The sequence below is a fragment of the Trachurus japonicus genome, chromosome 3, assembly GCF_045865225.1.
Source record: "Trachurus japonicus isolate A0001 chromosome 3, Traja_1.0".
NCBI lineage: Eukaryota > Metazoa > Chordata > Actinopteri > Carangiformes > Carangidae > Trachurus > Trachurus japonicus.
The window spans coordinates 12,586,355-12,602,860 of record NC_140909.1 but is presented as its reverse complement, the minus strand read 5'-3'; the positions used below and the strand labels follow the sequence as shown (position 1 = coordinate 12,602,860).

At 41.5% G+C, this 16,506-nt stretch overlaps 1 protein-coding gene across 1 annotated transcript in view; it reads right to left on the bottom strand.

Moving 5' to 3' along the window:
* furina (furin (paired basic amino acid cleaving enzyme) a) overlaps positions 1 to 16,506 on the bottom strand; it is an 84,490-nt gene that overhangs the window by 11,429 nt on the left and 56,555 nt on the right. Inside the window, exons 7-12 of the mRNA XM_085762475.1 lie at positions 10,912 to 11,000; positions 5,945 to 6,117; positions 4,537 to 4,749; positions 2,358 to 2,458; positions 1,195 to 1,298; positions 810 to 927 (exon numbers count right to left, since the gene is read on the bottom strand). Of these exons, the coding sequence (XP_085618601.1) occupies positions 810 to 927; positions 1,195 to 1,298; positions 2,358 to 2,458; positions 4,537 to 4,749; positions 5,945 to 6,117; positions 10,912 to 11,000 (798 nt within the window). The remainder of the gene's footprint in view (positions 1 to 809; positions 928 to 1,194; positions 1,299 to 2,357; positions 2,459 to 4,536; positions 4,750 to 5,944; positions 6,118 to 10,911; positions 11,001 to 16,506) is intronic.

Sequence of the window (16,506 nt, the reverse complement as noted above, 5' to 3'; positions counted from 1 at the left end):
GATATTCTTATTGTAAATTTAAGTTGTTGTTTCTCTTTGTGCTTTCGTAAAACAGATTTTTCTTTTTCTAAATGTCAACAGGACATTTATCTGGTTAAATGAGATACGAAACGAGACTTTTAGCCCATGACACAGGTCAAGCTAAAAAAAAAAACCACTGAAACTCAACACAACAGCTTCTTTCCCGACATCATCAGGGTTATTTTATACTGTACAACCGGACGGACACTGCTGCTGCTCTGTCAATAATGAATTCAAAATCCTCATTTTACATCATTACAGAGTGCAACCTCTTTCATTTGACTCCCATTCACAATGTATTCATTGATTTATTTAAATATTTATCCTTTTTTTTCTTTGTTTTGTTTAGCTGGTATTGCTTTTAGCTTAAGCTTGCTGCTCTACTTGCTTCTTAATTGCCAAATAAAGTTCTTGATTGATTGATTTCCAGCAGGTGGCGCTCTCCCCATTTGCCACTGTTGCTCCATCAATAAAAGCAGCTAGCCCTGCTGAGCCTGACACTAAACTATCTGAGAGGAAAAATCTCAGCTTTGACAAACAGATGACACTTGACACATTGCGAGTTTGTAAAAATGTTAATATCTCACAGCAACTAACTTGTCGCTCCGTCTGTCTGAGCCTCACTCAGGCGACGTGGGCTGTGATTTAATTATTCCACACAAATGACTTGTTAGCTTTGGAGCAGAGTTTCCTTTTGAAAAACTGTGACAGCTGTAATATGTAGAAAACACTTAAAACCCAGGGTTTTCAGATGAAGTCATTGTGTGGCTGTGTAGTAGAGTACTAACCTTGGCTCACAGACCATGGTGATCACACACTTCCTCTGTGGTCCCACGCTGGTCCATGACTTTGCCAGTGCCACAATTGCACTGGCATCAAGTAGACCATATCCATATGAATGGCTAACTGCAGAGACCCGGAGAGAAAAGAGGAAACAGACTCATGAATAGCGGCCTGCTGTGAGCGGCACCCGCTCTTTCCCGGCTCCGACTTCATAGATGAACCACGCTGTGTGGATTCCCATTTGAAGCTCTTGCACAACCTCTCTGCCCAGATCCGGCGCCTTGCATCTCTAATGACAATTTGGTTTATTAGATGCAAAACATATTAATGAGCCTCAAAGGCATCTGGAGCTGCAGAGGGCAGAGGAAATCTTTGAAGGAGTTGCTGTACCTTTGCGTCCAACCCCATTGGTTCTCCAGTCGTTGGTGAGCAGGTGGGCAGGGTGAGAAGTTCGCACAACCAGATGTTGCATGTCCCTCCAGGTTAGGTTTTTACTGCAAAATGCGTATATGCAAGCACACAAAGAGACACACAGGGAGAGGCAGACACACACGGTAAGACTCAGACAGATCAAACAGAGGCTTCTGTCAATACATCCTATAAACCTGCAGGTGGACAGCTGATTAAATACAGAGCACAATAAAGCACCGGTCACATTCTTTCCTGAATTACACTAAATCTTCAAGTCAACGTGTCCTTTAAGTGAGTTTTCTGCCCTTTGGCAAAATGTCTTGTGAGGAGAAAACCTGAAAAGTGACTGTTCTCCTGGTTCAAACCAGTCAGACAGAAAGGGTTACAGGAGGTCGCAGCTGCGATCAACTTCATCATTAAATTCTAAATCTTATTGTGAATTCAGTAAAAATACATCATTATATTTAGTTACGTTTCTCAATCATTTACACATCAAATGAATTCCTAATGATAAAACCTTTTTCTTTTCTTTTTTTTTTTTTTACCACAAGACTAATTACTCATTTTCAAAACTGTCCTGATGTTCATGCTTGTCCCTCCATTAGTGCCGTGTGACTGCGTAAGAATGATTAGTGCCAACATCAAATCGAGCTGATTGTAAAGACACAGTTGAAGTTGTCAGACGGAGGAGTTATAAAGCAATTCATAAAATGGGATAATCAAGCCCACTTAATGCATAAACATGCAGCACTGGCACTTAAGACCTGATTTAATACATGAATGTTAAAGTTATAATCAAACGTCAGACGGTCTGTGCAGAAAAAAGAGACCCGTTTCCACTAAATGACCAATTTGCAGTTGGGGAACCTTTAACCACATGCTAGAAACTGATAAGAGTGGGGCATTAATTCAGACTACTAGGGTTCCTTGAATATTTCAGTGTACAATATGCAGCTTCTCAATATGAACAATAATAATAATAATAATTTCAGAGTTTGTTCTGTGCAAATTATATTTTTCAATACTTCTCTCTTCAACAGGATTAACTGATTCTTATCGACAAAAATGGAGGAAATGAGCAGGTAAGGGAGGCTGGGAGACGGCTCAGTCAGGCTCATAGAAAAATTGTGATAAGCACTTACTTGGCCTCCAGGGCAAGAGCGATGATCCCAGCAGCCAGAGGGGCGGAGGCAGAGGTCCCTGTGTGGGAGTCTGTGCATTTTGATTTGAGGTCTGTAGTAACCTATGGAATATTAACACAAAAAGAGAAGTATTGAAACATACAGGACTTATATTTCTTATATTTCATATATATTTTGTGGAGGCAGAAACCGTCAGATGGTTACATTTAAAGAAAAGGGGGGGACTGTTCAGCTAAAAGTCGACAGCGTACGTCCCTGCCTGGTCCAGCTGGAAAATCAAAGCGGAGAAATCGTATAACTTATGCTCTCCTGACTCCCGCTCTCACCGACTACCGGTGAGGCTTCTTTGAGCGATACTCAGCCCAGATCTCGTCAGTGACCCACAGCAGAAGGGCCGTGGTTTCACTGGTCAGCTCCCCAGTGTGAACGTCTGTGCAGATGTATGAAAATAAAAAAGCAAAAGAGCTGGAGAACCAGAGGGTTTTGTACTCAGGAAGGATAAAGGTTAGAAAATACTGGATCACAAAAAGCCTCCAGTCAGCCGCTGTGCAGTCCTACAGGGGAGGTCAATCTATGCAACTGAATACGAATGAAAAGCAGAGAAAATCTGCTCGATGTGCTGACCAGCGCGGAGCCTTCAGAAAATGATCTTTACATGAACGAAACAGAATAATAAATGCACGGGCAGATCTGACTTTAATGGTTCAATTATGCATTCAGGAGCTTCTCATATCTCCCTTACTTTAAATTGAAAGAGAAGGTTAATTTAAGTATAATTCAATAAAAAAAAAAGCTTAAGGAGAGATTCAGATATCTGCTCCTTCACAATCCGAAGGTCCAACCCCTCTCCCTGTTACTCCAGCTCTTCATTCCCGGCTCCATGAGTGACAGCACAATTAAATCAGTACAGCACTGAAGCATTAAGGGACCAGCCACATGTCATGGAGATGTCATAAGCTGTCCATCCAGTTGGTCTGCTACGTGTGTGCATGTGTGTGTGCATGTGTGTGTGTGAGATTGTTAAACAGCTACAGATTGCCAGATGGACATTCAGCCGTTCGCTATTCATAATCATCTTAATGGCCCATGACTGAATGAATGGAGCACAAGACGAGTGAAGAAAAGGAGTAAAGAATGAACAAGTCATGTGAGTGTAAAATGAGACTGCAGAGCTAAATAATTAGCTCCACATTTCTCTATTCTAGTAAGTAAAGGGCAAAAACACTTACTCAGTTAACTGGTTAGCCACCCAACACAAAACTGATACTTGCATCTACTTGTCTTCACATAAAAGACGAGATTTTACCACTGACGACATGTTATTTTACTTTTTACAGACCAAAATAATCAATTTATGAGGAAATTAACAAAAGAGAGGATAATCACCACTTGCAGCCATATACAAAATGTAAATTAATTTAATATACAACATGATCAAAGATCAAATGGTGTCTGAGGGTTTAGAGGTTTAATTGAAAACGCTGCTATGAGGATAAAATACTACATTTGTCACATTCTCTGTGGCAGTCAGTTTGTTATGTTACATAAAAACATAAATATACTGCGAGTAATTAGCTAAGGCAGTTATTCAATATAATTTAATACTAGTCAGTTTCCACCATGACATGTTAAAATTGATTGTTTTGCCTGCCAGATGGTTCCAAACACTAAAATATTCAATTAACACTGAAAGAAAGCAGAAATCAGGATTATACCTTTTTTTTTTTTTTTTGAGAAAAGCTGGAACCAACAAACGTTCAGATTTTTTAATCAAAGAAAAAAGGCAGCGATTTATCAAGTATCGAAACTGTTTGATTTTCCCTTGATTTATAATTTAATTGATGGTTTTCTGGTTTCAGCGCTGATTACAGTGTCACGTTGCTCTAAATCTAACGCGATGCTACAGGAAAAATATGGATTTAATTTGCTGACTGGATTATTACCAGTGGGTCCGACATTCCAGCGGCTGCAGTTAAACAGATGCTGCGGTTCGACTAAAAAATTCACTTGTGAGATAAATCATCTCTCAATTTTTTTCTTTTCCCGAGAACATTAAAGTAGACCTCAGTGTGAATGCCAGCAGTCTGTGTGTGTGTGTGTGTGTGTGTGTGTGTGAGGCTGCAGAAAAAGCAAGAAAAGACACTTGGAAGATGCGACCGTGACCACCACGACGACTCACTATCTGCTTCTCGTTGAGGTTCCCCGAACTGTAGGTGGTGGCGAGGGTGGAGGAGCAGGCCTCGCTGTACCAGGGCACGTTGCCGTTCTGGGTGGAGCTGCTGATGGACAGGGTGTAGATGCTGTTGGTGTAGCCGTCGCAGTTACAGCTGTCCTTCTCCCTCCCTCCGTTCCCCGAAGCCCACACAAAGATGGAGCCCAAACCGCCACGACCCTGCAGAAGGAGACCCCTTTTTATTCATTCATTCATTCATTCATTCAGAAATGGAACAGAATCTCATTCAATCTTAATGGGAATCCCAATTATAGGAGGGCAAATTCATTTCAGGGCTCATTTCAAAAAGGGCCCATTAAAAGCCAGCATACATCAGAGAGGCCAGGGTGGTCACTCAGTAAATTAAAAACAGCTAAATATCGCATGACAGCAAAGCAATACAAAAAGGCACTATATGACAACAGCTCATTGTAATAAATCATCCAACCTCTCAGCCTTTGAAGTGCAATAATTTTCATCTAAGAGCCACTTTATTGTATTGAGTGGCACTGTCTCCCTCTGCATTGATCAAACCCAGCTTTGCACCACCCACAACACCATCTGACAGTGCTGCTGTCACTGTGGCAATTATCTTGGTCGTGAGTGTCAGCAGTTCCAATCAGCTTTATGGCACATGCCTTGAATCCTATTGGTCCATAACTAGACTTTAGCTTGACGAATGTGTTTATTTATGATGCAGATGTGAGAGTCTTTAGGGTTATTGATCTGTTCATTCGTTCATTTTACATACAGTATGTGACGGTCCCGATGTAGCACACATATCGGACAACAAGTCCTGCTACCAACGACAAGGACTGTGCTGCATTTTTTGGCCAATATTCCCTTGAAATCTCTATTCTTGCACGTGTCTGGAAGCCTTTGATTAGAAAGGCTTGTTACAGTACGTAGACAAAGCTGCAGATTTTTTTTAAAACAACCTTGTTATTTTTGCTATAAAAAAAACAACTAAACACTTCAGTCACATTTGAAGAAAGCAAATGCAAACTAACTGAAAGAGCTGAGCGATAAAAGATGAGCTGGCAGTTTAAGAAGTGCCCTTCAACTAAGGATGAATATTTAAAAAAAAAATAAAAATAAAAATAATAATAAAAACTTTTCAGACATAATTTTGGTGAGTGCTGCTTCTATTCAGTTTCCAAGATGTTTTCCCCTGGTGGCTTTTTTAGAGGACATTCCTTTCCGTTCATAATTGTCAGGGTCAAAACCTGCTTTGTTCTTGCTGCTTGTGTCCTCTCATGCTTGAACAGTTCAATTACTGACTGCTGAAAGGAAGCCACACACAGGCAGTAAATAATTTCCATCTCACACAAACACACACAACCCCACACACACACACACACACACACACACACACCTCCATAACTCCACGCAGAAAAGCCTCTTTGGCCAGTTTGGCAGGTCCGTCCACGGTCTTGCCGTCGTCCTCTGGGCCCCAGCTGGCGCTGTAGATGTCGATGTGCTGGGGATTCAGACTCAGAGACTGGGCCTCCACCATGTCAGTCACCTCTCCGTCCAGCATACGCACACCTGCAGCCATGTTCACAAACACACACATACACACACACACACACAGAGAGACAGAAGATGACAAAAAAGACAGGTTTTCTCAGTACTTACTGGCATTTCATATTTTTATCTGTTCATGCTGAGCCTGTTAAACTACGCTGAGACACAGACGGTGCTGTACGTGATGTAGTTGTGCAGGATCTTGCTTCTCTCGTCTGCAGTTCGGTGCCGTGGTTCACATTGTTGCTGTAGTAACAACACCTGTGTGTTAATGTTCAGCAATGACTGACATGTGCAGGAACAGCACGGCTGCTGCGGGGATATTTGATTTGCATAGCTGCGCGCCCTTGTTGCACATTGTTCATGCGCGTTTGTGTTGTGTTATTAGTCTGGTATTCATTATTTGTTCATCCACTGTGATGTTATTACAGAGTCTGCAGTGTAAATCAGACGTCATCTGTATTGATTTGCTTTGGCGCTCGAGTTGTTTGGAAAAAAAAAAGAAGAAAGAAATTGAACGAGATCAATTGCATCGTGGGTGAACTGCCTCCTCAAGTGTGAAGCAGATTTCTGAGAGTGAAAATTCAGATAGAAAGATGAAAGAAAGCATTAGTTGTCTTCCTCTATGTGTCTGGGTGAAATTGGTGCAGCTGTCTGAGTGGAAATTGAATCAGACTCACTCTCATTTTGGAAGAAGAGAACAACTCAACCAATGTTTAATGGCAGGCTTCAAATGAGGCTCATTTAGAAGGTAAATTTGAAGTGATTGCAGATAAAGTGTTGTTGTGCCAGAGAGAAAGAAAGTGCACAGAACACACAGACAGAACAATGCAGGGCTGGTATATATACAGGACGCGAGGTGCTTGTCCTAACCAATTATTTCTGCCTTAATTTCAGAGCCTACAGTATTTCTTGCAGAGAGAGAGAGACAGATAGAGAGACAGAGAGAGAGAGGTGAAAAATCACACACCTTAAAAACAAACTAATTTCCCCTGTTGAAGCCATGCAGGTCAGGTTACTCCATGCTGCAATATATGGGTTAAAGTAACCAAGCACTGGCTCTTTGAAGTTTTCCAAAAGCATCAAACAGGCACTGAGCTGCTAGTGTTTCCATGGCAGCCTGCACCATGTGATTTGCTGAAGAGACTCAAGTATCTCCAATCCCCTGTCCAAAATATCAATCTGCACCAAAACCCAGAGCCAGAGACAAGGCGGAGGCAGGCGGTATGTGAAGGTCCGCTGCAGCTTTACTGTACGTAGCTGGATAAACATCAGTCTTGGCTTAAGAGGTGCTCCAACTTTCAGACAATTGAGTCGTGCAATTGAAGTAATGAGACAAATGTGAACACCTGCACATACACCTGGTGCTACAGTATGCTGTAAAGCAAATTCAGCCTCTATGTACTGCAATAGAGAAGGAGGTTTTCTTTGTGCCGTTTGCTTCACCTTCTGGTATCAATATATTACAGCACAAATGCACATCTTTCCCAAAAATGCTGAAGTATTTAGCAGCAAGTTAGCTGAAACAAGCTGTGGTAGGTAAATGAGAGGTCGTAAGTAAAATGAGGAACATGAAATTTCTGTTTGAGGCGGTAGCTCTGAACTGCCAGCTGGTGGAAACTCGTGTTTAATATATTGTACTTTTGCTGTAACTGAGATTTTTTTTCTTCCCCCTGATATAAGCAGAGGATAACTAACACAATAACTAATACAAAATAAATAATTAAAAAAAAAAAATCTGTAAAATCTAAGCCAGACAATCTGTGTTTGGAGACACCGTGGAGATATTTCTCCTGGGTGAATAATAAGCTGCGGTCCTTACAGGTGGCAGAGGGTCAGGTGGCCTTGTGCAGACGATGCATTCACTCCGCTCCCTCTGCACTCTGCCTGTTTCACTACAAGCTCCCAGGCTATCAAAATGAAATACTTTGCCTGGCTGTTTTGAATTTAAAATGACTGTGTGTGTGTGTGTGTGTTTCTGCCTGTCGGGCGTGCAGCTATTGTAGCGTTTGCACAGACTATGCTCTCCTGTACGCATCGGTTTAATGTTCACTAGGTGTTTGCTATTCACCTTGTGTCAGGGAAAATCTCATACTTGAACCTTACACCTGTTTAAAAAAAAAAACTTTTCTGAATGAAAAGTTTGTGAAATATTTCTTTTTTTTGTGGGGGAGAACTAGCACTGCCATGAGCGAGAAGAATGTAAGACCACAGACGGTGCACTTCTTTCCCCGTTTCTTGCTTCAGCCAAACTTCACAGTATCTTCCCTTGAGCACTGCACAGGCAGCTCGTGTGGCTCTTTAATGCACAAAATTTCATGCCAGGCTCTTGCCAGTTACGTTGTTGAGTCGTGAGCAGAAAACTGTGATTGCTACGGTTGTGTTCACTAGGATGATCGTGCCGGGGCAAAGAAGCATCAGGCCACAAACCTGACTGCTAAGCATTAATGCAACACACGTGTAGGTTATCCCACTACAGCAGCTTCCTCCTGCTCCACCTACATGACCACACGCAACCCTTTTGTCGAGTTAAAGAAGCCGAGTGCCATGTGGTTCATTCCCACTTGCCATCTGGTATGATAATAAAGACTGGAGTTATAGCATTACTCCGACAGGGTTCGAACTTTGTAACCGCTGCAGGTAAGCTGGAGGCGATAGAGATAAGCAGACAGGTAATGAGACAGAGCATGCACCCTCATCAGACTGAAAGTGCAACACTCCACTCAGCATAGAAACAAGAAAACAAGCAATCACCAATACAAAATGAATACACATGTATTAGCAATCGGGGCTGCAACAAACCATTATTTTTATTATCGATTAATCTGTTGATTATTTAAACGATTAATCGATTGGGTGTTTGGTCAACAAAATGTTGAAAAATGTCAATCAGTGTTTCTCAAACCACAATGACATCCCCAAATGTCTTGTTTTGTCCACAAACCAAAGAGATACTCAGTTTATTGTCATAAAGGAACAAAGAAACAAGAAATATTCACATTTAAGAAGCTGAAATCAGAGAATTTGGACTTCTTTTTCTTAAAAAAAACTACCCAAACCCATTATTCGATTATCAAAATAGCTGGCAATTAATTTAGTAATCAGTTATTGTGCGATTAATCGGTTTATTGTTGCAGCCCTATTATCAATGTGACCATTACAACAACTGCCTTCAGTGACTGTGAAGCTTCAGTGTTGGGATCATAGTGGAAGACATAACTAGAATAATACAGTGTGAAATAATAAAATAAGTTGTTTACCATGAGAAATGTATGCAAATCAGCTTTGTTTTTTGTCTTTTTTAAATACACATATATCAAAATAAAAGCCACTGAAGCTTCTTCGAAGAATGGGAAAACACAAAAACTGTTCCTCCCTGTAGGCTGGAGCAAAACAACTCATCAGGGTGCAAATCCTTTTTTTAGAACAAACAAATTAATATTTCACAATATTTTGCCACTCACCACTTTCGTATATTCTCAGAAATGGGCAGATTCTACACTGTTTGTGCGTTTCTCACACAAACTAACAGCCCTTTTTATCAGACCATTATTATGTTTGCAAAAAGTGCTGCACCACTAATGGTGGCAAATGTGCACAGTAAGAGAGTCAGAAATTACACAGGCTTGTTACTAAGATCATGTTTCAGTTTAGTCATGAGCTCTCTCTGTGATGTCCCTCTTGCAAATAACTAGGACTGAAATTACTCATTTTGTTATCTATTAATAAGTCATTTATTTTCTAAATTGATCAATTTATCTTTTAAAAAGCATAGTTTAGAGAAAAGTCAGGGAAAAAAGGCTATTACATTCTCCCAGAGGCCTATAGATGGACATATTTATTTTTTCTGAACAACAGTCTCAACCTCAAGTCGTTAAATTACCAAAAGTTTTATTTGGTCTTTACTTTGTAGGTGTTACCGTCTTAAATCAAAGTAGTGGTGGTGACAAAGACTGGGTGATGAAATATCGTTGGTCAGAGTGACATAAACAAGTAACAAGCTCTATACAGCAACAGTGGGACCGACACAGCAGGAGGGAAACAAGAACTGCCAAATTATGTCCTCCTCTTCTTCTTGCCTTTGACAAACTATAAAGACAACTTTTTAAAGATTGCAATAGCCGCCCCCCACTATCTATCTCTCTCCCTTTCTCTGTCACAACTTTAGAGACACCACCACAACAAATAGTTGTCTCTAAATACATTGAGTTAGCAGCTTGTTTTACACATCTATACAGCACAATCTAACACCATCCAGCTCGAAAACTCTAAAATAAACCAGATTCTTTATACTGTAGGGTTTCTGTTAACACTGTAAGAGAGGTGTTAATGCAATTTTTACTGGCGCTGCGGCTTGAGATGGATTTGTGCTGAACTGAACGACACTGAAAGATGTATGATGTTTTTGTCAGAATATAGGAGGTGAGATATAGTATCAGATAACGATCCTCTTGTTTATGTCTAACAAGCTGCAAACACTTCAAGTTGAACAGAAAGTTAACACTTATCCTCCTAAAGCTAAACCACTGCAGCATTACAGGAAATGCACATAACTGTAGAGTACTTTTTCAATACTGTTACTCCATGCAAAACCAATACACTACAGCACAATCACATCACAAGTGAGGAGCAGAGTCAAGAGAAGACTCGGTGCCATGCTGTGCCTGGGAAATGGACTGAAAATAACACTGGCTCTGTCAAGTATTTCAGCTATTCTGGCAGTCAAAAAAAAAGAACAGTGAGATGAAACTACTGCTTGTCCCCCATGACATCAAATCAATAATCCATTTTTTTTTTTTTTTACTTTGACCATACCTCCAATCTTGGCATCGTAGGCCACGCCGACTCCACAGATCCCATTGTTGGCGACTGCTGCCACTTCTCCTGCACAGCGTGTCCCGTGCCTGGAGAGGAGGAATAATGAGACAGTGAGAGGGGATGTTTAAGAAATATATATGCAACGCAAGGGACATCTGAAAAATTTATGGGAAAATGTGAAAAACAAGTGAAGAAATGGGACGAAAACAACAGAAACATAATGAACCCCGGGTCAGTGGATGGCTCGTGTATGAAAATGATGTGAATCGTATGCTACAGCCTTCGGAGTCACCGGGTCACGACACTATTGAACGCCAGAGGGAGATTTTGGACTGACAGCACTCTGTCATCAAAACATCAAATGAGACTTGTAGAATCAATGCCGAGGAGCACGGAGACACTTTAAATGAAAAACCCTGATAATTTCCCATTTATCTACATATCTACGTATATATAGTATATATATATCCACAGGTGGGGTACAGTACTTGTCTAACAATGGTTCCTTGTGAAAGAATGTGCTCCCACCCTTCAGCGCGGAGATTGAGCTGTAGACTGAAACAAAACAAACTCAAGGAGACAGGATCTTGGCTTTGATTCCTTCAAATAAATCTCAAGTCCCATTCATCCAGAGAACAACATACATACTGTACACGTACATTTATTATCTGCTGCATTTTCGTTTTCGCTTTAGTAACCTTGGTGGTTGCACACCTGAATAAAGTCCAGGGGAAAAAAGTTGAGCGAGTCATCATTCTGCCATTACACATGGGAGGAAACTGTGCATTAGATTCACCACCTTCACAACGGGTCTTTCATTAAACCTGAGTCTCTGTTGTAAGATCAAGCTCCGAGCGCTGCGGCGTCGAGATCCCAGAGCTCCGCTACAGACGGGGATGATGATCATCACATTCCAGTCAGGCGCGTTCCCCTGATCTGCCAGATGGATATGGCACTCTTAATGCCCTTCAGATCGTGGTGCAGTCCCCACTGGGTTGCAGCCCCATTCCCAGACAGGAATGCCGGAGGCCCTGGGTAACACTGAGCGACAACAGAAACAGTGGTCGTCCACTTACTGAAGGACCTGTCTGCACCAACCGGCTTCCATTAAAGTTATTATAACATTATTACCTATTATTTAAAATATATCAAATGTATTTTAATAATAATGTTTTTTTCTGTTCTGTTTTGTCTGGTTAAAGGGATAGTCCACCCAAAATTCAAATTTCACTCATTATCTACTCACCCTCATGTCGACTAAGGGCTGGGAGAAGTTTCAGAGTCCTCCGTGGCTTCTCTGAGTTACGGGGGGGGGTTCGCGCAGCAGTATTTGTCCATATAATGGTTGTGAATGGATACCACTTTTCTTCGTCCAAAAAGACACACCAAAAAACATCCAAATACCTCCATACTGCTCGTCTGTAATGTCCCTCTTGTATTGAAGCCCCGACATGAGAAATTGAGACACTGGGAGCTTCCGCTACAAACAAGCTTAAAACATAGACTTATTCAATTTTTTTCTGAACAATTTCTCATGTCGGGGCTTCAATACAAGAGGGACATTACAGACGAGCAGCATGGAGGTATTTGGATGTTTTTTGGTGTGTCTTTTTGGACGAAGAAAAGTGGGGTTTGTTCACAACCGTCATATGGACAAATACTGCTGCACGGAGCCCCCCCGTAACTCAGAGAAGGCACGGATAACTCTGAAACTTCTCCCAGCCCTTAGTCGACATGAGGGTGAGTAGATAATGAGTGAAATTTCAATTTTGGGTGAACTATCCCTTTAAGGCTGTCTGTGGGTAATCCAGCCAAAACAAAAAACAACGGCAATCAAAACACCACATCCCCCGGTGAGCATCCTTCCCTGACACAAAGGTCTCGGATCAGTCTGCTGCAGCTGATTGTATTTTGACTAACTACCAGCTCTGAAGACTTCTGCTTTTTGTTTTTTTTTCTTTGAAGACGCAGATATAATGACCGAGGGTCAAGCGCATTGTAATTCGTCTGCCAGTCAGTCACCACATCTCTCCAGACATGATGATGAGCTGAGAGGGTGGAGGTTGTGGTCAATGCCACCGTCAACACTGGAAACACATCTCTAATGCGTCACAGGAAGTCTATTAGATGGGAGTCGGAGGCTCCAACGGTGAGAGGGTCAGCTGCTACTATAATAAAAAAAACATCTTTATAGACAGATAAGTAAACACACACACACACACACACATACAAATCTCATCTGACAATTTTCCGACTAACCTTATCTCGGCATTCCTGGAAGTGCTAGTGTGTTGACCTTGGAGTCTTATGTCCTGCAGCATCCGTGTTTGCGATGCAGCTGTTGATAAGGAGCCGCTCAGGTGTTTGCGATGGGATGCCGGGCATGCACAGGCCTATAACCCCCACTGCTCACCTGAGCTTTCCTCAAATCTTCCACTGACACATTCATTACAGTCATTTACGCGGTCGACTGACTCACAGCATACAAATGCTTTTACAGAGGTGAAGCCCTCGGTTTCTGAACCTGATTATGCAAGAACTACTTGTGTAATCAGTTTTTTTTGGGGGGAGGGAGTGATTTTCTGTGGAGTGATGAAGTGGATACAAGGAGATATCCTTTTACTGCTCCCACTCACTGTTCGGGTCAATAAGAATGTGAAGAAGAGTACATCTGTGTGTCAACCACTTGTGTTTGAATGAATTCTGCTTGTGAAGGCGGCTTGCTCCCTGCCATTTATTCAACATGACTTCCAGGAGTTTCTCCGGCATAAAGGCATTTTCATTCGACTATCAATTTGCGGTTAGTGAGCACAACCGCTCTGTGCTAATCCAATCAGCAATGTTTAGTGCAGCAAATGACATTCAGGGTCAAAGCTTATTTTACGGTGTGTTGGTTTAAATCATTCAGACAAGATTTTCACAGTTTGGATGTGGAAGCAACGGTCTAAACAAAAGGCATTAGCAGTCGTTGTCTAGTTGTCTTGATTTACAATTTCAACACTAACCCCCAATGATAAGAGTTTTTAGGGCAACTTGTAAGGCAGCCTAGTACCGATGTTATAGAAAGCCATAACACTTAAAGGGATAGTTCAACATTTTGGCAAATTGGCCCATTGCCATAATCCCTATAGTTTTAGGAGTAGGTTCATTACCTTTAATTGTCGGTGCAAGTTATTTTTAGAACGGCGGAGCAGAGCCACGAGCTGCTCAGAGCTACGCTACGGAGGCTAATGGGATTTCTTGGTTTCCCTCATCAAACTCATCAAATACACAATCCAACAACTCCAAAACGCTCTGGTGGACAAGTTGTGACCTGCACATTCACCACACTATGAGATAATAACGTAACGTTACGAGACAGAGTTGTTTTCGAGGTAAATGCAGAGACTGCTTGCTGAAAAACTGCCCCCGACAGGAACGCGCATCAGCGGTTTTGCATGAATTTACCTCAAAACAACTCTGTCTCGTAACGTCCCGTTATTATCTCATAGCGTGGTGAATGTGCAGGTCACAACTTGTCCACCAGAGCGTTTTGGAGTTGTTGGATTGTGTATTTGATGAGTTTGATGAGGGAAACCAAGAAATCCCATGAGCCTCCGTAGCGTAGCTCTGAGCAGCTCGCGGCTCTGCTCCGCCGTTCTAAAAATAACTTGCACCGACAATTAAAGGTAACAAACCTACTGCTAAGACTATAGGGATTATGGCTATGGGCCAATTTGCCAAAATGTTGAACTATCCGTTTAAAAGGTCTGTAGCATTTTTGTCATTTTTGCTAAAAAACAACCTCGATCTAAACAGTTAACATTTAATTTCTGTGTTTGCAGGTTTGGAAAGCAAACAGGTGAGTTTAGCAACACCTATAATAACACGTAAACAACAAGAGTGTTGCTAAAACAGGATGTGAAACCACATGAAGATGATGCAGCAACATTACTACACAGTATGCAGTTGTTGTGACATACAAAACTGAATTGTGAACCTGCTTTGACCTTTGTGAGACCGTATTCATCATCACTGTAGCATTACACCTGCACAATGCCACAAGCAGGGCATACTGCTTCATTTAACTTGTTACTGTTAATTTACTAAATTACAAATGGCACCCGTGGCAAAGATTTTAATAGTTTACGGCCCAAATCCCCAAATGCAGAATTATTTCATATCTAATTAGAAACCTTGCCTCTGTGAGTTCTTCCGTCAACAGGATGATCAGTCATGATGAGACGCCTGAGGGGGCTACCAGTCCACTGACAATGAGGCCAAGGCATGACTGAATGTTCCCATTTTGTCTGTGTGCCCACTTTTCTACTAATGACACTGTGGCATCACATGAAACCAAACCTGGATTCAACCTCCAGGCACCAGGGTTTTAGAAAAACAGGCCAAAAGACATAACAAGACAGCGCAGGAGATCATCATCACACGAAGTGCTCGAGTGAAAACCACTCCCAGACATTGTCTGCCGCAACAAAGAGCTGTCTGTCACGACAAGTACATCATTGTTCAATCAGTCGTTAACAAGTCACAAAGATTAATTATCAGCCTGAGAGATTCCCTGACAAACTGACAGACTCTCTGACTTCACTTACTCGATAAGAGAGATCTTAACTCTCAACCGCACTCAGAAAATCAACTCCATGAATTGCAAACAATCACTACCTCTTCTGTACCTGAGATAATTAAACCACCATTCAACAACTTCATGCACTCAAACAAACAAGCTGTAAAAACCACATCAAGGAGCATTACAGCAGATGAGTCAAAAGGAGGATGTTTCAGGATTTATAGACGAAGGCTTCTACTTGATTTTAAGCCGATGCAATGACAATAAATTCTGTTTTTGTTAAATGTACTTCAGCTCCCTCCTGTTTTGGAAAGTCGTTTTCAGGCCTGTTTATGAGGGGTGCTATATACAAATGTAATAACTTAAGCGCATGGATATTTATTATTACAAATATAAAGTACTGTGATGAAAAACTTTTGATTTATCAGATGCATCGTCACATTTGCCCTTTCAGTTAATAAAAATGTTTTCTTTGCACACTGCAGCCAAACTTGAGCAGGATGCACAGTCCAAGCAGCCAGCTCCAGAGGAGCTTCCAGCAAACAAAACTCAGTGAAGCAACAGTCAAATTGAATGTTTTCCTCCCACAGCCCCACACTGACAAGATTACGCAAACTGTAAAAGCTGAGTGCTACATTCTTACAGCATCAGTTTTCATCTCAACACACACAACAACAGTTATATTACCCACAACATGCACTTTTTTATTTAAAAGACTTTCCACAGAATCTTATTGACTGACGAGTGACGACTCTTCAGTTCTGGGAAAGAGAAAACGAAAATCTTTTTCCAAAGAAATTTCAAAGCACTCTCCGCTACATTGTGTAACAAGTCAGGATTCCCGCTTCAGATGTAATGGTGATAACATGAGATTAGGGTGAACAAAGAGCAATTTCAGTGGAGTCTTGTTTCGATTACAGCCAGAACAACTCCGGTTACAGCAGCTACAGTTGGCTGCAGGCCTGAAACCAACAACACGATCAGAATTCATACCCACAGCTGGTAGAGCCATTATCACTGTGGAGAAA